Source organism: Harpegnathos saltator, unplaced genomic scaffold (genome assembly GCF_003227715.2).
Source record: "Harpegnathos saltator strain DR-91 unplaced genomic scaffold, Hsal_v8.6 scaffold117, whole genome shotgun sequence".
In the NCBI taxonomy this organism is placed as follows: Eukaryota; Metazoa; Arthropoda; class Insecta; order Hymenoptera; family Formicidae; genus Harpegnathos; species Harpegnathos saltator.
This window is the reverse complement of record NW_020229892.1, coordinates 1,100,397-1,120,493: the sequence shown is the minus strand read 5'-3', so window position 1 is coordinate 1,120,493 and position 20,097 is coordinate 1,100,397. Positions and strand designations below refer to the sequence as shown.

The following is a 20,097-nucleotide window of genomic DNA, read 5'->3' as shown; positions in this document are numbered from 1 at the left end:
CTTTATTATATATTCTCTTTTTATCTATTATTCTTATTTATTAAATTTCTTTTTCATTCTACAATTATTTCTTACACATACGCATTTCACAATTTCATATAATTTCATATAATATATAATTATTATGAAAGGATATATATATGTATAAGAAGATAATTATTTTTCTATTATATTTTATGAATTAATATGATTAATAATATAATCAGTGCTTAATATAATCATATGTATCAGCGCTTCTATTCTGAATTTATAAATAGGAATTACTTGTCATAAAAATATGTAATATTATATATTATATTTTCCCAATAGACACAAATTTATATTACAATAGTAATAAAACACCAATGTTATAATTTTCTATCCAATAATATGTAAATGTAATATAACTATATATAATATATATATATATATAATATATAAATAATATAAATATAATGTATTATATAACTATTACATTATTGGATGAGAAATTATAATATTGATTTAATGTTACTTTCAGGGCCGGTTTTTCCAACTCCTTGGTTAACTAATAGTCAACCAAGATTTAACTAACTGATAGTTAAATCATATGTCTGTTTTTGTTTTTCCTTCGAATTAGACAAAGACAGACATATGATTTAACTATTAATTAACTTACTAAGAGATTGGAAAAACCGGCCCTTAATGTTTATTTTCGCGTTTACTAGTTTATTAACTCAACATGAGATTTTCTAATTTTACAATTGTAACATTCTTTTAATAATAAATGCCAACAGTTTTCACTTAAAATTTATATTGTATTAGACCGGGTCTACAATAAGTGTAATAAGCTTTAAGCCTTAAGAAATTGACTAACTTTATTCGATTATTCTTGTAAAAATCGACTAGGATTGGTTAATTTCTTAAGGCTTAAAGCTTACTACACCTATTGTAGACCCGGCCTTAATAAAATATTTTTAATACTTAAGAAAAAACTATTAAGAAAAGCATTTATTTTCATACTTACTCTTTTGGTTGTAATTATTACGACATTTACGTTTCAAAATTGCCCGCCATGGACCGTTTTACAATTCTTGAATTGGCTTGTACTAGGTCTGTTCTTTTTCGCTGCACTGCTGCACTGGTGCAATAAGTTAGAGTAAAACAAATATATATTTGTCTCACTCTAACTTATTGCATCAGTGCAGCAGTGCAGTGCAACGAAAAAGAACAGGCCTATAAACTCCAGACCTAGTACAGCCAGTACAGTAGGCCTGTTTATTTTGTCTGCACTGCTGAACTGGTGCAACAAGTTGAAGTGAGAGAAAACCTATGTTTGTCTCACTTTAACTTAATGAACCAGTTCAGCAGTGCAGACAAAACGAACAGGCCTAGTGAACTCTTGCACTAAGTTCTTCTGCACTGCAATAACGAGCAACGTTGTTGGCACCAGTTCTGCAATAAAGAACGCTTTAGTGTACACTTTTTGAACTTGTGCAGCCAGTGCAGCAATAAAAAACAAACCTATTGTCGTAATGATAGTCGTTCACTTCGTAAACATAGAAGTGTCGTTCACCACCGTTTTCATCATACATTTACTCTTGTCTTATGTCAAGCTGCAGGACACATGAAGACGTGTCTCTCGAGTGTCTACTTTCGCGATGATTGCTCGTTGAACTTTGACGCGATAGTTCAATGTGACGAGAATCTTTCGTAACAACGAGCACCCCGATATGGCCGCTATCGTCGCGACTGCAATTCGCGAATTCTCGATGCGGTATCTCAAGAACTGAGTTGTCACGAGATTGACTTTGGTCTCTTCTTGAATAAATACACAGGACCGCCACATAGTGAATTTCCCAGGTAGCTTTCGGCGAAAGCGCAGCTTTACTCGATTTTTACATCAAGCATGTATTTAACGTATTTCACATCATCATTGCGTTGTTGTCTGCCGGTGGTTTCACTCGGATGAACGTGTGTCCGTCGTCTTGTACTGCGTCACGATGAGCGAAAAAACGAGGAAAGTAGTAACCAGGTTTCATCCCATTCACGGTGACAACATCGTCCTGCGCGAAGACAACACAGTGGCGATTCGCACTACAAGCTTTGCCAACTCTGTAGCCTTCAGTGAGAAGCCGCTTCAACCTGGAGAGATCTTCCTTGTGGAGATTGAGAAGACGGAGAGAGGATGGAGCGGACACATGCGGCTGGGTCTCACTCTCATTGATCCAGCTTCGGTCAACAATAATCTGCCACAATATGCTATGCCCAATCTTGTCAGATTGGGGAATACATGGATCTTCGCCATTACGAGGAACCAGACAATCTGGGACTATACTGGCTATGGTTAATATCTGTCATTTGTAATGATAAATTTCAAAAAATTTATTTCTTACTAATGGCATACATTAACATACATTGGTCTTTGTCTTGTACCAGTATTCTATCCCTCAATTGTTTTATTTAGATACTGATTAACATTGTTCTTTTTTTATTTGTTATTTAAGATGAAGGCATACCATCTAGAGAGAAGAAACTGGTCACAGATGGAGTCAACGTACAAACATCACGTGGTGTCATTCCCTACAGTGTTCTGAGACCAAATACACTTGGTTCTTCCCAATATATCTTACCTACAGATGCTGGTAGTCGCATAGGTATCATGTATGTGCCACAAGCAGGTTCTGACAAGGCAGAGATGCATTTCATAATTAATGGAGAAGATCAAGGTGTGTGTGGAAAAGATATCCCCTATAAGGCAGGTCCTTTGCGCGCGGTGGTGGATGTCTATGGCACCACAAAACAAGTTCGGATAGTTCAACTTTATGGGGGTGAGTATTGACTGATTGATAATATCACCTTGAACCAACGGCTGTCCAATGGCTGAAGACGTCTATCTCTTTTTCGTTGCTCATTCGTTTCTGCATTTCAGCAGTATCGACCCTGCAGAGTGCATGCCGCGATGCTATATTGCAGTACACGAAGAGAAACGCGGTGAATTTGCTGCCGCTGCCGAGGCCACTGAAGGACTATCTGCTATATCAGTCGCAATGAGAACCGGATCATTCCGTTCACACAAGCGGAATGTGTCGCAGATCGATCTTTCTTTCCTACATCACAGTGATATCTTTTTGTATATGGAACATATGATTATATACATGTTCTGTTACATGGGTTTAAGACTGACGGCGGTATGTCGATTCGTCGTATTCGCACGGATTCTTTCTCTTTATATACATGTGTCTTTTCTACGGATTCGATTGTCCCCGTACGTGAAATTTTTCTCGCGTTTTCAATTGTAAATTTTCCCCTCGGGAAGGGGAAACGGTAAATCATCGTCTGTAAATAGTGTAACAAAATGTTGATCTCGCAGGAACGAATTGAACAAAAGAAAAAAGATAAAAGAAGTGTCTATCATAATCGACTAAATGTGATACAGCGAAAAAATATTGTAAACGTAGCGGACAAACGCCGCTGGAAAGTGATCATTTGTGGGCATGCATATATAACACCATACGTAGAACTTAGGCGTAATATTTTCCATGGTTACTTTCGTTGTAGCGGATATTTTGTTTCTCCGTTTACGAAGTACGATGTAGAATTAAGTTTTGCAACTTAAGCTGTTGTATGGACGGAAGACAAACAATATTGATATAAAAACGTCCAAAGGAAAGCTGTTTTACAAAAAAAGGAAAAAAGAAAGGAGGAAATAAATGTATGAGATAATTTATAACAGACGATAGAGAAAGAGAGAAATTATCGTTGCGGTCGCATCTTGAAAACCACGACCTATCCGATAAATCCACTTTGTATTTCCCTCATCTCACGCCCAGCGAAACATTAAACTGCAGATTAGCGGTCCCCTTAGCAGCGAGCTCTTATCATGTTCGTTGTTTCAAGGCAATACTGCGCATTTATCAATCGCATGCGACAGATACCGATTTTATCGTGAATCTTTTTCTCGTGATTTACATACTTATACAGGGTGTCCCAAAAGTAACGGACCACCTTAATAACTCTTCAGTATTGAAGTTTCAAGAAAAATGATCTGAATAAAAGTTGTAGGGATTTAAGTGAGCTACCTTATGATGACCTTGACTTTGACCTTAACCTCTATTTTCAAGGTCATTTGAAGGTCAACTTGCGTTTTTTAAATGGGAACTCTTATTTTTTATTACACTGTTTTTTTCTACTAGTTAATTTGAACAACTTTTGTCTGAAACATTTTTTTATTTGTCTAATATTTTTTGAGATATTTGAGGAAAATTTGATAACTTTTTCAATATTTAACTTATGATATCTCGCTAACTTTTTGTCGGAAGAAAAAGTGGTACTAGACTTTCTTGTTGTATTTAATCTCAAGAATATATTGTTACAATAGCGCCCTGATTTTTGTTAATTTGATGATTTTGAAATTTCCAAAAGTCAGTAAGATAACAAAAGTCAAGGCGCTATTATAACAATATATTCTTGAGACTAAATAAAGCAAGAAAGTCTAGTACCACTTTTTCTTCCGACAAAGTTAGCTAGTTAGTTCCGACTAGTTAGCGAGATATCGTAAGTTAAATATTGAAAATGTTATCAAGTTTTTCTCAGATATCTCAAAAGATATTAGACAAATAAAAGATTGTTTTAGACAAAAGTTGTTCAAATTAACTAGTAGAAAAAAACAGTGTAATAAAAATTAAGGGTTCCCATTTAAAAAACGCAAGTTGACTTTCAAATGACCTTGAAAATAGAAGTCAAGGTCATCATAAGGTAGCTCACTTAAATCCCTACAACTTTTATTCAGATCATTTTTCTTGAAACTTCAATACTGACGAGTTATTAGGGTGGTCCGTTACTTTTGGGGCACCCTTATGTACATCGTATATGATATACTTGTAAGTATTTATACACTTATAAGTGCGTCGTTCGTTTTATGCAACACACATTCGATGTTATATCTTATCTTCTAAATTAGTTGTCACTTGTATTGCAACGCGTAGGAGAAAGTAAGAACATGCCAACACTCCTCATGTAGCATTCACCTTGTGGGATTAAAAATGACATTTATTTTACACGGCGAGGAGAAACAAACCGAGTGTAAATTTTTCAAGGGTATTCTTGAACACCGTCGAGCGTTGATAGATTAATGCGTGGGCATAAGCGTGATCAGGATGATGATGTACGTGAGGATGACACAGAAGAACGACAACCACTCGACGATAGCGGCGAGATGTCGCCAGGACGACTCTTTCGTCCGCAGCCCGGACCTCGGTACGTCCGAGTTCTCCTCAACCCCTGTGCCTTCGCCAGCTGTCTTGGATTCCTCGTCGTTCTGGAGCAAAAAACGGCCGGCTCTGTTGCTCAAGACGAACATCGTCGTGGACGAGATCCAAGTCGGTGCCTCCATACTCATGTCTTGCAGTTTGCGCAATAAAGCCGTCAGAATCAACGCGAAGGTGGCTAATGCCAAAGATTCGCGGTAAAAAAGCACTGAAAGGACAAAGAGGTATGAGAAACGTAATCAGCCATGTAAGATTGATCGTTAACGCTGTCATTAATGCTGGAACACGTATCTAACTCGAGACGTTCTTATTATTTTGATCTCCAGATATAAATTAATTTAAAGTTCAAAACAATAAAAATATCTAGAGTTAAATGCGTGTCTCGGCGCATTGGTATTTTCATCTTCATTTAAACCTTATTTATCTCAAATTTTTCAATCGCCTTCCGCGATCCCGCATTCCGATCAGTCAATACCTTCCTCTGTTATTTACGATGTGATGTAAATTTTTTAGGTGATAACTGTGATCACTCACTTATATTAGGCGGGTTAACGCCGTTGTACGGCAGCTGCCAGTGCAAATCGAATATGCAGAGTAAATGGCAAATGAAGTTCACGCTCGCTACTCCCATTCGTTCCACCGATCTTGAATCCAACCAGAACACCGTGAGGGTGAGCAGCATCAAAGCTGAAAGAGGGAAGAAGGGTCAGGCTCAAGCTGCGATTTTGTATCGCTTGCGAGCACAAAGTAGCTCACCGACAGCCGGCGTGACGTAAGACGTATGACTGATGCTGTAGTGCCGACTCAACGCAAACGTGTAGACGATCTTCGGGAATGTGTCGTTCGGACAGCATTTGTACTTCTTCACATGCTTCACCGCGTCTATGAACTTCAAGTCCCACACCGAATTGTTCTCGTAGCCGTTCAAGTGAATCTGCAGAATGAAGAGAGCAATGTTGAAGAGGATGATATAAGAAGTGAGTAACATTTATAAGATGAAGAATTACCGCCCGAATGATTCACATACCCCGTTGCCGACCAGGTGGAAGTCGATCTCCTCACCCGTGTACGACCATGAGCCGAGTGTGATGCGGCACTTGTGCTTGTCGTAGGGCCAGTAAGTAAAATCCGGATTACATTTGGAGATGTATTTCACCGCCGGCACGCAAGTGACCGTGCCCGAACTGAAGACCACGCACTCCGTTATGGGCAGCTCGTTTTGATCGTGCGACATGTCGCCACTGAAAGAGATCAGACGCGCAAATGGTCAGTCATGTTTATACCAATTGAAGAATCAGGTAAAAATTGAGCTAAAAAAGTCGTGGGAGAAGAATGAAGCCAGTATTAACAAACTTTATTTCTCGAAGAAATGGATTGCATCTATTGGATTGTAACATCGGCTTCTCTTTCTTCGTTTACAGATTATCTTTCAATGTTGATCAACATGAAGAGTGTCGACTCACGAATTATAGACCGATATATCGGGCACCCAGATCTCGTAGGTCTTCACGTGGATGAAATTGACTCCGTTATAGTCGCTCGGCACCCAAGTAAGATGCAGGTCTGTCCAGTACTGTGCCGATTAAATTTATGTTTCATTAAAGCGCAACACTCGCATAACTAGCAAATTACACAATGTGGACTCACAATCGCCATCCAGCTGTGAAGTGCGAGTGTACCATCGTGTCCATTCTGCAGACAGAATAAAAGATTCGGTAAAGATTCGTTCATTAATGTTACCTATATTATTCGATATTTAACGATCGTAATTGCGGATCATGATTGTAAACCAATCTGTGTGAGACACAATTACTCACGAATTCCATCAGCTTCGGCATCAGCTTCACAGTGACGTTCGTGACTGTTTTATAGTGATCCGGCCGGACGCCGGTGTCGTAGTCGCAGAAAAGGTCCTTCTTCAGACGCAGCAACGGCGCCGTGCTTTCCAGACTCTTGCATCCTCGCGTCACAACGTTCACTTCCGAATCCTGGATAACGAAGGCACCTAGAAAAGGCATCAGCCTTTAGATTCTACCGTACCGTCCCGTAATATGGATTTAATCGAACGATCAATTCGTAGATTCAATGAGTGTTTTCGTCTGGATGAGAGACAAGGTGTCCCACGTACTGGATCGATGCTGCCAGAGAACCACGAGAAGACCGAACGTTCGTAGAACCCGCATCTTGATCGGTAAGAGTCAACGGCTTGCATTCGTCTGATTCTCTTTTACTAGAATAGCGAAATAATTATCAGACGCCCCGTGAAATTCGATCACCGTCGATACCGCCGGACGCCCCCGGCGGGTACCGATACCGTGATCTGCGAACTTTATGCCGACACACTCAGCGACGTGTTAATTCATCGGACTTGAAGTGAACAAAACTGAAGTTTTAAATCGGCAAAATTGTCGCAAGCATCGCAGCTTTTATACGCTGCTGCTGCTGCGTCGAGAGAGATTCACTCACCTCTTCGGCATGATCGGGAGAACATCTCTTCTTCGTAACTCTTAATTGTATACGGCGATTTGGTGGAGAACTATACGGCTGTTCCGTTACGTACGAGAAATGTTTATTTCTATATCGTGTACACGCGGTAATTCCACAAAACATCAACATACCATAGAAATTACAACGAATACACGGTGCGCTCATGCTCTTCGTGCGTCGATTCTTGTGCGAGTCTCGAAATGTCAGCTCCAACGAGATTTACGTTCCGCACGGTGATAAAAATACGGCAATAATCTAATTTCTCTTAGTTAATTGACATTCCTTGGTGATATTTATACACTACTCTGATCGCGAGAGAAAAAATGAAAATCCTGTCGAAGGATCCGCAAGCGCGGTGGGTTTGGAGAACCCTTTTCTAGCTCTCGAGGTCCCGCTAGATTTCACCGTAGATCGCTACAACATTCTCAGCCATAAAATAGCAGTGATCTTTATTGCGCTCCCATATGCAGCGATTACACAACGAGTTATTCACAGGTTCGCTCTGTTATCGATATACTCGTCGTCGTCGTCCGCGAATTTGATCCCGTCCTCATTCTCGCGAATCAGATCGTAGAAGGTCTCGCGCGACTCAGTTTTCATGTCGCTCTCGACCCCGTAATCCGGACTCTGAATCTCCTGCTTGGACAGGCTGATGTTCAGGTTGTCGGTGGTGAGCTTCTGCGTCGTCGCCATCGAGCTCAGACGCGGCCCCGAGAACTCGATCATTGGTATGTTGGTGCAGTCCGACAGCTGCTTGTTGGACTCGCGAGGTTGCGTGAACTGCGTGAAGTCCCGATACCTGCCGGGCGTCACGTGCAAATTCGACAGCAGAACGTCCGATCGGGGTTCGTCTCTGATAGTTCGCACACCCTTATCGAGCCTCTCCGTTGCGTTACCATCCGTGTAACTCGGAGGTTTCGAATTCGTCGATTTGCCGGGAAATTTGGACGTGTTCTCGTCCTTGAGGTAGTGTTTCTTGTCTTCTTGCCCTGCGATATCCTTCGTTTTTTGATTCACATGTGACCTCGAAATGGCGCGATTGCCGGTGTCTTCCGGGTATACCTTCACGGCCTGCTTTGATTTGTCCAACTTGTCCTCCGACCTCGTCAAGACAACGTCGTTGATATTTACAAGGCTACCTTGCCGACTGTTCGTCCTTGTGGCTTCCTGCTCCTGGCAGAGCTCAGATTTGCCGCCGTGAAGGCGATTGGGAATGACGCATTGCGTTTTCTCGAACGCGAGCTGACTGCACAGCGACTCCTCGCTCACACGGGTCCTGGAGTCTTCCAGGATCCGATGGATCGGCAGCAGGCGTTCGTTCAGCCTGACCCTGCTCTCCGCGATGCTGTCCTCAGACATGGCGCTACTGCTCGACGAGTCGTTCTTGGACGACGACGAGGACGTTGAATCCTGGCGATTCTGCTCGAAGCCCGATCTGGCCTCCTCAGCACCGACAAGGTGCCGCATACGCCGGTACTCGGCCGGCGTTAGACTCGCGCCCTCAGTGCTCTCCGGTAGACAGAACAATGCTGGGCTCGTTGTGCCTTGAAAACAATCCGGTCGATCCGCGGACGGACCTTCAGAATCCTCGGAGATCAACGGGGGTATCCATAGGAGAAAAGCAGGATCCATACCTAAGTAGGAGCCCGGCGCGGCGCCGGCGTTCGCGACGTTGTAATCGTAATAGTCCAACTCCATGTCCGTCTCCGGATTGGTTAGACTAAACTCTGAGCCCGGACCTTGGAGCAGTCGCTCGCGATTACGACGGTCCTTCGTCTCCTTGCCGCTGCGCAAGGTGGACACACCCGACAGTGGACTGCTCGTCGATGAGTCCTGATGATGATGACGGTGTTGGATTAGATTGGAAAATTGCTATCGCTTTTATTTCGCTGCTGACGTTACAGTTACGACAAGGTATTATTTTGTCAAAGTATTAAGAAGAGATTATCTTGATTTTGTTTTTTTTTTAATGTTGTATCTTTCTAAATGCTTTGTTGCAGTTGTGACAAAAAATATCACGCTGTCTTTAGTGATCGCGTCTTAACTTTTGTCCTATACACGTCGTTCTATAATCGGATTGAACGTCGTCTACCTTAGACTGCAACGGATTAGACGAATAGCGATGAAGTTTGGCGATGTGCGGGCTGTCGTTCATGCTCGCTGTGCTTTGGCATCTCGTGTCACCCGCTGTCAGGCTCGCCGCAGGACTGTTGGAGCCCAGAGTGCGTAATCTGCGTACAAGTGTACATGTGAGTTGGCTTAATTAAATTACTTGTAGAATTAGAATACATTGGTTCACCTACAGGATATTAGAATTAATTAAATCTTTTACATAAGTTACTCTGATAAAATAGATAATCTGATGAGAAAAATGATAGGAATATGTTACGCGGCACGTAGCGTTATCGTGTTTTTATAATCGCGTGAATAATCGCATGTCGAGCTGATTTACATCGAAATTAGATCGAATCAGATCAGATCGCATCATCTCTGCCAAACGTGTCACACTGATTGCACTCACTTGACTGGCTGAGCATATTTCACTTCTGGTTGACCAACTGCCATCATAGCAGATACTGTCGGCGGCGTTTCTGCAGTGTGCAGTTTGTTCGGTATCACGCTCCTCTCGCTGCAGCCTTCCTCGTTATCTTTGAACTTTAGAGTAGTCGAGCTCAGGCTGGTTTCGTCCTCGTACCTGTTAGAGGTAGATCTTGGAGTACAAACTTCATTGTTATGATATTAAGCGCGAGTTGTCACACGTACTCTGCTAAAGTTTCCGAGCTGTCGTAGCCGTCTTCCACCGCGCAGGGAGCCAGCTTGCGTTTCGACAGTCTCGGTGTACACTTCCGCGGCAGTCCCACCAGAGACGCGACTTCCGAGATCAGTGTCGTAGAAGACATCGATTTCGCTCGTCCCACCATTGTATGCACCGTATCGCTGCACCCTGAATAATATACGAATTCCAACAATCTCACGTCGACGCGCGCGTTTCTCCCAACACGCGACTTTAATTCTTTACTATCATTAATTCTTTATTCACCAGAATGCTCGCTCAGCGTGTCCAAATCCTCCGCAATGTGGTATTTTCTGTATTTCAGCGCAAATTGCAATGCTAGAAAAATAGATATGAAGAATATGAGTATCAAAAGGGATGCTGTCGCCAGGTGTGCGGGCCCCCAGAAGAACCACTGCTCTACAGCGGGGGTGGTGCTCGTCTCCGACGGTAGTAGCGCCGACGTTTTGTTCTTCTCATACAGCTTATCTGGAAAGCAGATAGCCAGAATTACTGGCGTGTAAACGAAGGCACGTCTTCATTTCTTCTGTATGATTAACGTCGGTACTCATATGTATATCGCTTAATATATCACTCACGAAACATGCTCGCGTGACCCAGAAAACCACCCACGCAGGAGTCCCCCGAGGCGATCAGTTCACCGCTGAAGAACTCGAGCAGCAAACTCTGACCCGATGAGTATATCGTTCCAGTCGCGGGTGCACTCTTGTCGAACGCTATGTCCGTCAAGAGGTCGGCGCTCAGCGAGTCGCCGTCGCGAGCGCGGAAGTACTGGCCCGGACACGGTAATTGCGTTTGATCCAGGTGCAGTCGGATCACGTAATCGGATTTCGCCTGCACAAATCAAGCAGACATTTGTTAATTATTGACCGAAGAACTGAAGCCGTGAGAGCTACATGAAGAATCTGATGTAGAAGAAGCTTCAAGTAAATTGGAGGTAAATTTAAGAAAGCATTTCTTTATTTTAACGTAATACAACAGGATATCTGCGTACCTGCAACAGCCAGAAGGAACGGCCGGGGCAGGCTTGAGTGTTCGCCGCCAGGATCCTGTTTAGAGTTTTCTCCTGAAAATTGATGATACAACCGCACCGACACTGAACGCCAATTTGCGCCGTGACTTCCGGTCTCGCAGCCGCTAATGTCGTTCCGTGCCGGCACTCCCATCCTTCGGCGTTCCACGCCTCTTGGAAATCGATCCTGCCAGTGCCGCCGCATGATTCCGTCTCGACCGCTTTTCCCTGGTTCATTTCATTTAGTTTTTTTTTTTCGTTTTCGAAATCTCTCTCTCGTTATCATCTCGTGTTTGATTTTGTCGATATCATCGCATCGAAACTCACCTGGCAAAATTTCGCCCCATATTTCGGCGGCGGCGTGTCGCAGAATCGATATCGATTGCGAATTCCGCCCACACAGGAGCTACTGCAAGGACTCCACGCACTCCAAGGACCCCAACCGGCCGCGTCGTTCTCTGCATTAATAATTAACAATGAGAAGGGTGGAATTCACGACACGTCTGGAAAGTTGAGCAGTTTCCTTCTTGACTCGAGGAATCTAAATTTGCGAAGTGCATTTTCGCTTTCGTGTAAAATCTGTGATACTACCTTCCGTCTTTTTTTTTATTTAGCTTTATTTGGCGCGGTGTTCCTTTCCTCTCAATCAGAAAAATGAAACTTAAATGTAAACGATAAAATTATAAACTATACAATATAAAGAAAGTAAACAACCAATAAAAAATAGTCACTAACAAGAGCCGTCTCTCTGAACGTTAGACTCGACAATTTAAATCTCGGATATCAAATTGGAATGAAAATTACAATAAGCGATAAAAGCACGCATAGCTCAGTTATTAATCAAATAATATTAAACTCAGAATTGAATTCTTGTTCCAGTTTCATCTTTCCGGAAACGATCGCGCCCGTGTGGTTCTCACTCTGACATCGAACGGCAGCATCGAGGAAACACACAACGGAGTTCAGTGAGATGATAAAACTCATCGGTCGCTCGCACGGATTGTGTTATCTCGAGCACTTGAGTTATGGAGGCGGTAAATCTGTCGGGTGAGAGGGTGGCGGTGGAGACGGTCGCTTTTAAACGAGCGCGTTTGCACGCCACTCACCTAGAAGCGGGAAGGTGGGTATGCACGCGAGCTTTACTTCCGCCATCGCGCCGGTGATCGCCTGGCTCACGTAGGAGAAGCAGTACTCGATGAACTTTTCGGTGAAGATATCGCAGTCGAAGTTCAACGAGTGCTTGCCCGGCGCCGCCTTCAGCTCCGCCACATAATGCAACGCGGACGGCGGCGCGAGGGAGCTCACATCCGCCCGCAGACGGCCGTAGACGCGCACGCGATCGCCTTGGAGACGACACGCCGGATATTGGAAGAGCACCGATATGCCTGCCGATCCCTCGCAAGGATAGATCGACCTCGCGTGGACGTTGAAGTTGAACTCATCGGACCATTCCACCTGCGAATGCGAAGAGACAGCGAAGGCTCTTTCGTAAATTGATGCGTTTCATATTTTCGTTCAATTATTATCCAACGATTACTTTCTTGTTATTTTGTGTCATTCGCGTTTTCCAACAGTCGCGTTTCAATGATTTAAGTGGTTGACGATCGATGAGCTTGCTTGTTTTTCAGCTGAACTAGTGTTGCGCTGAAACTTTCCTCCTTTTCTTTCCAACGCTAGTTTATATACGCCAGGTTCATCCTCTACATAGGTGAAAAGCGCAACTTAGTTCAGCTAAAACGAACAGATCTTAACAATTACCTTGATGTAGGCGCTCGTGGTCGGCGCAGAAGGGTTGACGTCCGACGCCTTCAGTCTGAGCGCGTAATTGCCGACCATGCCGAAAAATTCGCACTTTAGCTTGATGACCTTGGGCGAGGTGAAGCCGTTCACTTCCTCGTAGTAGAGCACCTGGTGAAATTGGAGATTAATTTCGGCGCAAGAAGCAAGGTCTCGGCTCTGCCTTCCGTGCGCTCCTCGTGCACTCATTAGCCGCTCCATGAATTCGTTCGCCGGTCTTAACACTTACTTGCGTGCGACTGTTGTTCTGCGGATCGCATGCGGCTGCGGTGGTGCCGCAGTAAATGAGTTGCAAAATATAAGCCGCTACCGGAACGCCGTTGGCAGGTACACACGAGATTCCATTGTACTTTATGGTCGCAACTACCGGCTGACTAGGATATGTACCGAAGTGTTGGGATTCCAGGAGCAGAGAGGGGGTTGGCCACTTTACGTCTAAGGCACTGCTCATCTGCGCATGTATTTCACTCGAGTTAGATCTTCGTGTAATATCGGCGTAACGTTTCTTTCATGCCTCTCCTTCTACTTCTCCCGCGTTCATCTCTACGCGTCAAGTTCTCTCCATATTGGAGGAATAATGCCCACCTCAATTTCAGGCAGCCCAGCAATGGCAGTGTGTCTGGCAGCCACCGTTGAGAACTTCTTGTACTGAAGCCGTAGTGTATAAACTCCGCCACGCGAGAAGACACCACAGGGTATTATCACAGAAATATTCTCACCCCTATGCGGCAGGTTATCCAGGGGGAAATCACCGATCAATTCGGACGTGAGGCCGTCGACGTACAGTGCTCTGAAATTAAGCGCGCGGATGAAGCGCGGTGCTTAATTTCAATTTGAATATCGCGACGACACCCCTTCGCGCGTGCTCGCGCGATTCGTGAGAGAATATCTCGTTCCTTCGCTCCCGGCGCTTTTCTTATTCTTTTATACACCGCTGCTTGAATTTCCTCGAGACGAGCATTCCGCGAGATCGCGTCTCGTGATTGTGAACGCTTTATTATGAAGGCGGTAATACTTTATCCCATTGGAGCGCTCGTTAACGCTAATTTATAAGGGCTGAAGGAAGTGCGTGTAGACATTCAGGGGGTGCCGCGAGACCATGTGCGTGTTTGTGTTTATGGCTTTTTCAGCATACCTGAGCACGAGCGGCTCGTGAGCCGCGGCAGCTCTCCCCTCCTTCGGATCGATCTTCTTTTTCTCATCTTTTCTTGTGTCGTCTGTGACGATAGCCGCGACGCTGCTCGTGGACACCGTGGAGGACTCCGTCTCGGTTGAGTCCAGAATAAAAACGGCCACGTCGCCGGACAAAGCTGTGTGGGACGGGGGAGCGATCACCTTCAGCAGTATCGGCTCCTTCGCGTCTGTCATCGATCTCGCGATACCTGAAACCGGCGAGCATCTCTCTTTGCAATCGCGTTCACGTTTCATTTAATCAGCACGCTCATCCATTTCCGTTCGCAATGAAAACGAGGTAAACGAGACACGTCTGCACGTCGCGATCAGCGGTTAAGTGCTAATTTCACTCGCCGTTGCGGCCATCTTATATATTTAATTAACCCAATTATTACTATTATTATTTAATTAATCCAATTAAACCGTCGATGCGGCTACTACTACCAAGCTTCCGCGCACGTGCGCGCGAGCTAGAAACGAGAGGTGCAAATTTAAATTTAATCATCATTACCGCATTTCAGGAGGAGGATAATTAGTAATCCCAGTGATGACCGTGCGGATGTCCAACTCATGTCCAGCTCTTCATCGATGGCTGCCAGGGCCGAACCGAGATATTTCGGCGCCCCGGACAGGAATTCCGCGCCCCTATGATGCTGAGGGTGAGAAAGAGGAGAGCGCAGTGAGAATTTCGGCCGAGTCATGCGGCCGATCACGCAGGTCATCGGTGCATTTGCAATTTGCAGTACGGCGATATCGCATTCGCTTAGCTCGGTGTATGGAATAAATCAGGGCGAAGTGGAACATGCCGGGGAATTTGCATTGGAATAAGCCGAAGTAAAACGGAGCAGCTCAGATTACGCCATAGTGAGTCGGACTAACGAATTGCAATTCTTGCAAAGCCGCTGACATTATTTTTAGCCCCGGCGATAATCATCACGCATGCGATCGCGCAGGCATTATGTGCTCTGCAAAATGACACAGCGTTCTTTGACCGCACTCGTAATTCAACGATGAAAGGGATGCCTTTGGATAATTAACAATGACAGTTTGAATCGCGTGCCGCTTCGGACGTCTCAATGTTCCTTTTGTTCTAGCCGAGTTGCAGACGGAGGGAACGCAATTGCGCGATTAGTTGAATCAACGAGAACGAACCAGACAGATTTTGCTCAGAGGAAACCGAATTTCTGATTCTCAGAGCAGAGTTTAATTTACAAGAAACAAACATTCTCCCATACGCATTTGATTCGTGTTCTCACGTTAATTCGACCGATTTTTTTCTCCATCACGTAATCATCGCGAGTGACGATGCGAAGTAAGCGCCGACGACTTAGCAGTCTCTGAGATGCAAATAAACCAGATCGCCGGTGACGACGTAATTTCGCTCTGGGCCGACGATCAAAGTCGCGTTTGACGGCGTGAGTGCGGCGCCCGCGCCCCCGTTTCGTTTTTAAAAATCTGCAGCCCTATATAATTGCACGTGTTGCACCCTCGTCGTCGTCGTCGTCGTCGGGGCCGACCCCGCGTCGTTTCTCAGAGGGAAATCGAAATCGGGCATCGTCCTTTCCGTCCGTATCGATCGGCCGCGTCCCCAGTGTGCACCGTTTCAGAAAACGCGCGCGTGCATGCGTCCGCGCGACCGCACATTAGGAAATATGATTATGTATATCTTTTTTCTTTTCCTTTTTTCCTTTTTATCTAACACAGCGTACACGCGAAGCCTAATGGATAACACGGATAACGCTGGCCCGCTCTGAATAATGTAGAATCGTGCGCGCGCGCGCGTGCGTTTAGCGCAAATTACGGCGACAAGCCCCGCGAGCGTAAGCATAGATCGCAGGTTTTAATTACGAGCACTCTCGCCTTGCCTTGTGAATTGCAGTCGCGTGTTTCGAGTGCTCTTGCAAATAATATTGTAAGTTAGCGCAAAAGCTTTATCGGGTTTGTCAAGTAACACAGAACACGGGCTTTTTTGCAACAATGACTTTCCATTTTCCTGCTAATATTCAAATTACTTATAAGAATTTTACAGAGATAAGACATATTTTTCGCTCTAATTTAATACTTCGCGTAAATATTATTTACGGGAAAAAATCTCTATCTTTTCATTTTTTTAAAATTCTATCGCAGAAACGCGCTCGCGAATAGTTTATTTGTCTCACGCGAGAGTCGTGAATAGCGTTTCTTTTTATCTTGCAAATCAGCAATTTGGTCTTCAGCACTGAAGACACGGTCAGGGTAAGAAGCTGAGTCGCTACTCACTGTCTCGTGTATGTCCACCAAATATTTGCGCATATCTGTGAAAGACCTGACTGGTCTCCACAGGGTGCCTCGAACCCCCCTTGAGGATTCTTTTCAACGCGAAACAAAAATTGATCGTTGGACCCTTCCATAAACGCGCTCGTTAAAAGCGGGATTTCCCGTTGTCGGCGTCCCCTTGATAATTTACGAGAGATGCGCGACCTTCTCTCCGGTTGAAATATCGCAGAACCGCGTAAGAATATCTGTGGGACCATACCGTGACGAAAAAAAAAGTATGACGGATAATATTCGTTAGAATTGATAACGGAGATTAAACTGTCGTGTACAGAGAAAGTACACGATTTTCTCAACATTAACGTCGCTTTCCTCGCTTAAACCGCCGTAGGAAGCTATTATTAACGTGCGACTCGTTTCGCGCGTTTGTCTCGCGCGCGGATACTTCGGATGACTGGCGGTGAGGGTGATAGATGATGCCTGGTGCACGCACCCTTTGTGTCGGAATGGCGTATTCGGATCGATTATGCAATTGGAATAATGAGTTCGATGTGCCGCATGCGAGACAGAGAATAACGACCGCGCATGGCCCGGACATGCGTTCCTTATCGGCGGGGGCACGCGTAGTGGTGATTAACATCGATATGTCGCAAAGATAAAGATCTACCCCTCGGTCAGAAACCCGACGACGAAACCGGCTAATGCCGAGTGTCTCGAGATACTTGGAAAGTTCAAATCGCAAAAGACGCGCGGAATAAGCAAATCAGCCAATGTTCACTCGAGAGCGAAGATTCATCGGTCTCTATCAACCCTCATCATCTTGGTTGTCTTTCAGAAACTTGAAAATGCAAAAGATGTCCAAACGACGCGCTCCGAGCACGTAGACATAGATTATTACGAGCAAAAACAATTGCATGTAATTATGTGTGAATTTTGCCTTTTTTACTTAACAACACTTTCGTCGACGAGTGTATTATATAATAATAATTGCACATATGAGACAAAATCCATAAGTGGCCCATATTTAATTATATATGATCCTTTTTATCATCAGCGATACAGATGACAAAGGCTTTCTTAACACCAGATAGAGAAGGAAAGGGTCTCTTTCAGATATTTTTCTGTCTTGCTACCAGTTTTAAGAGTAACGACTGACGATAAAAACCAGTTTCTTTTTTAAACAGACTTGAACGTACCTCGGCTCACGTAGTGACTCTATCTCAACGCTGTCCGCATCTTGCTGGACATGATTAACCGCAGATCAGTCGCATAAGGATAGGACGGACACACAGTCGTCGCTTCTTCAAGCTGATCGATCTCACCTCTCATCGATCCCGCGCGCATCACCCGCGCTAAGTACGACTACGACGACGACGACGACGACGGCGGTGTCAACAATCAGCCGTTTGCCGACCGCGAGACGTTGGAGGGACGACGAGGGTGCGCGACTACTCCGGCGGCGACCTTCTGGAATCGATATCGAGAGCCCAGCCGCACGCGAAATTGCCGGCTCGCCTATCCACGCCGTACAAACACCCTCGCGCGCATCCCCGCGCCGAGGGTTGTTCCCCCGCCAACCCTCCACGGACGCCGAAATTATCGTCCCGTCGCCGGAGAAAGAACGTCGACGACGCTTATGGGCAACTGCTGCAGCGCTGGGAAGCTGACCTCACTCTTGTCTACTTTCCCTTTTTCTCTTTTCTCCTCTTCTTGCGAGCAGATGAGGAGGAGTCCTCTTCTACAGTCTCTCCTCAATTTTTCTCAACGTCTTTGTAGCTCTGCATCAAATTTGCGAAAACAGGTCCGTAGAGCCGTGCGATCTTGCGGATGAACGCGAATAAGAGCGAGCACGCGTCGTGTTTCTCGACCGGGCTCTTCGAGGGTTGTCATCGACTTCGCAACGCTGATGACACGCTGATGACACGTTGATGACACACTGATGATACGCTGATAACACTGCGGCAATTAGATCTTCGGCCTCGCGGATGAAATCTCACGATTTGTCTCGCATTTAGGTAGTTTCCAAGGATCTGGATAAGTCACGACGAGATCTCGACTCGCTAATCTTCTTCGCGAGAGTTGCTCACCGGCGGAGGAATCCCGGCGGAAACGCGAAACGGACAGCAACTGCGTCGGGACGACGCGCACATCGCGACTAAAACCGGGGTCGCCGGCCACCCCTCCACCCTGTCGGGTCGTACCGCCGCCCGCACCCCGATCGTTCGCCGGGGTGCGCCTTGGGGGCGGGCATTATGACAGAAGGTTGGCTTCTATGAATGAATGCCGGATCTATACGGCGCCTTTGCGTGTTTTCGGTGCCAGAAAGACGGGGACAATTTGCCGGAATTGACGATTCGATCTTGCCTCGTGGGACCTCCGGAGGAACGGTGGATGGAGAGACGATGATGGAGGACGGGGGTGGTCGGCAGCAATATCGGCGCTTTTCGTCCACTTCCGAAGGGAGGGCGCCGGTAACTCTAACATGAGAGCGACCGATGTAATTTCGCGCTTCGGAAGCGGCAGGAAGGGAGGATTATGTGCTTTTACTGCAGTATACTCGTGCGGGACATCCGTTTTTTGTCCCTCAGCAGCGTGATATCGAACGTTCCTCAGGATCTGAAAGAAATTCAAGAATGAGACGAGGCGGATTCGTAACTGTGCATTTTCACGAATTTGCCATAATTTTATTCCTGATCGTTTTAATGCACAGGTACGGAAAATTGGAAAGAGGAGAATTTACCGTAGGGCGCGTAAGGAGGAATATTTCATCCAGAGCATCTCGTGCTTCTTCGTCCCTCCGATAGATCGTCGGATAACACGAAGCAAGGCGAAGCGATAATTATCGCGAGCAATGCGTCCTCAAACAAGCGGGGCTTCGAGTACTTAACTTCTCGGCGCACTCGCCACTTCTCCGCACAGCCCTTCGCTGCGAATCCGAAGAGAAAGCGGCGGAGGGTTGAGCACTAAAAGCGTGCTCGGCCAATTAACGGAAGCGGAGCCCTCGTTTCGTCCTCTCGGAGTCGTTTTGCTTTCCCTCCACGTACATATACGTCCGAGATTTTTTTTCCTTTTCCATATTTATTGTCTACCCGCTCGTGGCGGGGGGTGACACGTCCTCTCTTCGCTTCTTCTTGCGCCTCGACGACGACGATAGTACAGCTTGAATAATCGATACTTGCAGCACTTCGTCGCTACACGCACGGCCATCGGCGTCTGCGAAACCTAATTGCGCGCTGTTCCGAGAACAAAGGAATTGGTGGTCTTTATAACGAACAACTACAACGGGGCAAATGCCCCTTTCTCGACGCGAACCCTTTTTTTTTCGACTGCAGATCCGCGCCTCCCGCGGCACG

At 45.4% G+C, this 20,097-nt stretch overlaps 3 protein-coding genes across 6 annotated transcripts; 1 reads left to right on the top strand and 2 right to left on the bottom strand.

Annotated features, from left to right (window-relative positions):
• The first annotated feature begins 1,325 nt into the window (after window positions 1-1,325).
• On the top strand, window positions 1,326-3,695 carry LOC105190871 (neuralized-like protein 2). 2 transcript variants are annotated; one of them, XM_011153864.3, is made up of 3 exons: window positions 1,326-2,304; window positions 2,466-2,789; window positions 2,891-3,695. In XM_011153864.3, exons 1-3 carry the CDS (start codon window positions 1,962-1,964, stop codon window positions 3,010-3,012), a joined length of 789 nt encoding a protein of 262 aa, XP_011152166.1. In that variant the 5' UTR covers window positions 1,326-1,961; the 3' UTR covers window positions 3,013-3,695. The 2 variants fall into 2 exon arrangements, with proteins under 2 accessions (XP_011152166.1, XP_011152167.1); XM_011153865.3 differs by having other exon boundaries at window positions 1,328-2,304; window positions 2,894-3,695.
• A 1,297-nt stretch (window positions 3,696-4,992) lies between these two features.
• Window positions 4,993-8,162, bottom strand: LOC105190872 (neuronal acetylcholine receptor subunit alpha-3). Its single transcript, XM_011153866.3, has 9 exons — window positions 7,695-8,162; window positions 7,357-7,458; window positions 7,046-7,233; window positions 6,876-6,920; window positions 6,692-6,801; window positions 6,256-6,469; window positions 5,985-6,162; window positions 5,763-5,915; window positions 4,993-5,436 (listed from the first exon to the last, which is right to left on the bottom strand). The coding sequence occupies exons 2-9, from the start codon at window positions 7,409-7,411 to the stop codon at window positions 5,090-5,092; spliced, it is 1,290 nt and encodes a 429-aa protein (XP_011152168.1). The 5' UTR covers window positions 7,412-7,458; window positions 7,695-8,162; the 3' UTR covers window positions 4,993-5,089.
• Window positions 8,148-18,942, bottom strand: gogo (thrombospondin-1 like protein golden goal). Of its 3 annotated transcripts, XM_025304018.1 has the most exons (16): window positions 17,941-18,919; window positions 15,003-15,144; window positions 14,454-14,700; window positions 13,904-14,108; window positions 13,548-13,769; window positions 13,280-13,429; window positions 12,628-12,976; window positions 11,849-11,979; window positions 11,504-11,749; window positions 11,088-11,343; window positions 10,756-10,977; window positions 10,479-10,659; window positions 10,237-10,410; window positions 9,808-9,946; window positions 9,350-9,548; window positions 8,148-9,259 (listed from the first exon to the last, which is right to left on the bottom strand). In XM_025304018.1, exons 2-16 carry the CDS (start codon window positions 15,061-15,063, stop codon window positions 8,205-8,207), a joined length of 3,837 nt encoding a protein of 1,278 aa, XP_025159803.1. In that variant the 5' UTR covers window positions 15,064-15,144; window positions 17,941-18,919; the 3' UTR covers window positions 8,148-8,204. The 3 variants fall into 3 exon arrangements, with proteins under 3 accessions (XP_025159803.1, XP_019700522.1, XP_025159797.1); XM_019844963.2 differs by having other exon boundaries at window positions 8,148-9,548; window positions 17,941-18,942; XM_025304012.1 differs by having other exon boundaries at window positions 8,148-9,548; window positions 18,067-18,942.
• Between the last annotated feature and the right edge of the window lie 1,155 nt (window positions 18,943-20,097).

Bases quoted from the DNA above. Each gene is read 5' to 3' on its own strand.
- LOC105190871 (XM_011153864.3), top strand. From the start codon at position 1,962: ATGAGCGAAAAAACGAGGAAAGTAGTAACCAGGTTTCATCCCATTCAC. The intron at 2,305-2,465 runs GTTAATATCTGT...TTGTTATTTAAG, and splicing joins CTGGGACTATACTGGCTATG to ATGAAGGCATACCATCTAGA. The intron at 2,790-2,890 runs GTGAGTATTGAC...TCTGCATTTCAG, and splicing joins GATAGTTCAACTTTATGGGG to CAGTATCGACCCTGCAGAGT.
- gogo (XM_019844963.2), bottom strand. From the start codon at position 15,063: ATGAGTTGGACATCCGCACGGTCATCACTGGGATTACTAATTATCCTC. The intron at 14,701-15,002 runs GTAATGATGATT...CGCCGGTTTCAG, and splicing joins TATCCTCCTCCTGAAATGCG to GTATCGCGAGATCGATGACA. The intron at 13,770-13,903 runs GTGGGCATTATT...ATACATGCGCAG, and splicing joins CTGGGCTGCCTGAAATTGAG to ATGAGCAGTGCCTTAGACGT.
- LOC105190872 (XM_011153866.3), bottom strand. From the start codon at position 7,411: ATGCGGGTTCTACGAACGTTCGGTCTTCTCGTGGTTCTCTGGCAGCAT. The intron at 6,921-7,045 runs GTGAGTAATTGT...TTCTGTCTGCAG, and splicing joins TGCCGAAGCTGATGGAATTC to AATGGACACGATGGTACACT. The intron at 6,163-6,255 runs GTATGTGAATCA...TTCATTCTGCAG, and splicing joins TCCACCTGGTCGGCAACGGG to ATTCACTTGAACGGCTACGA.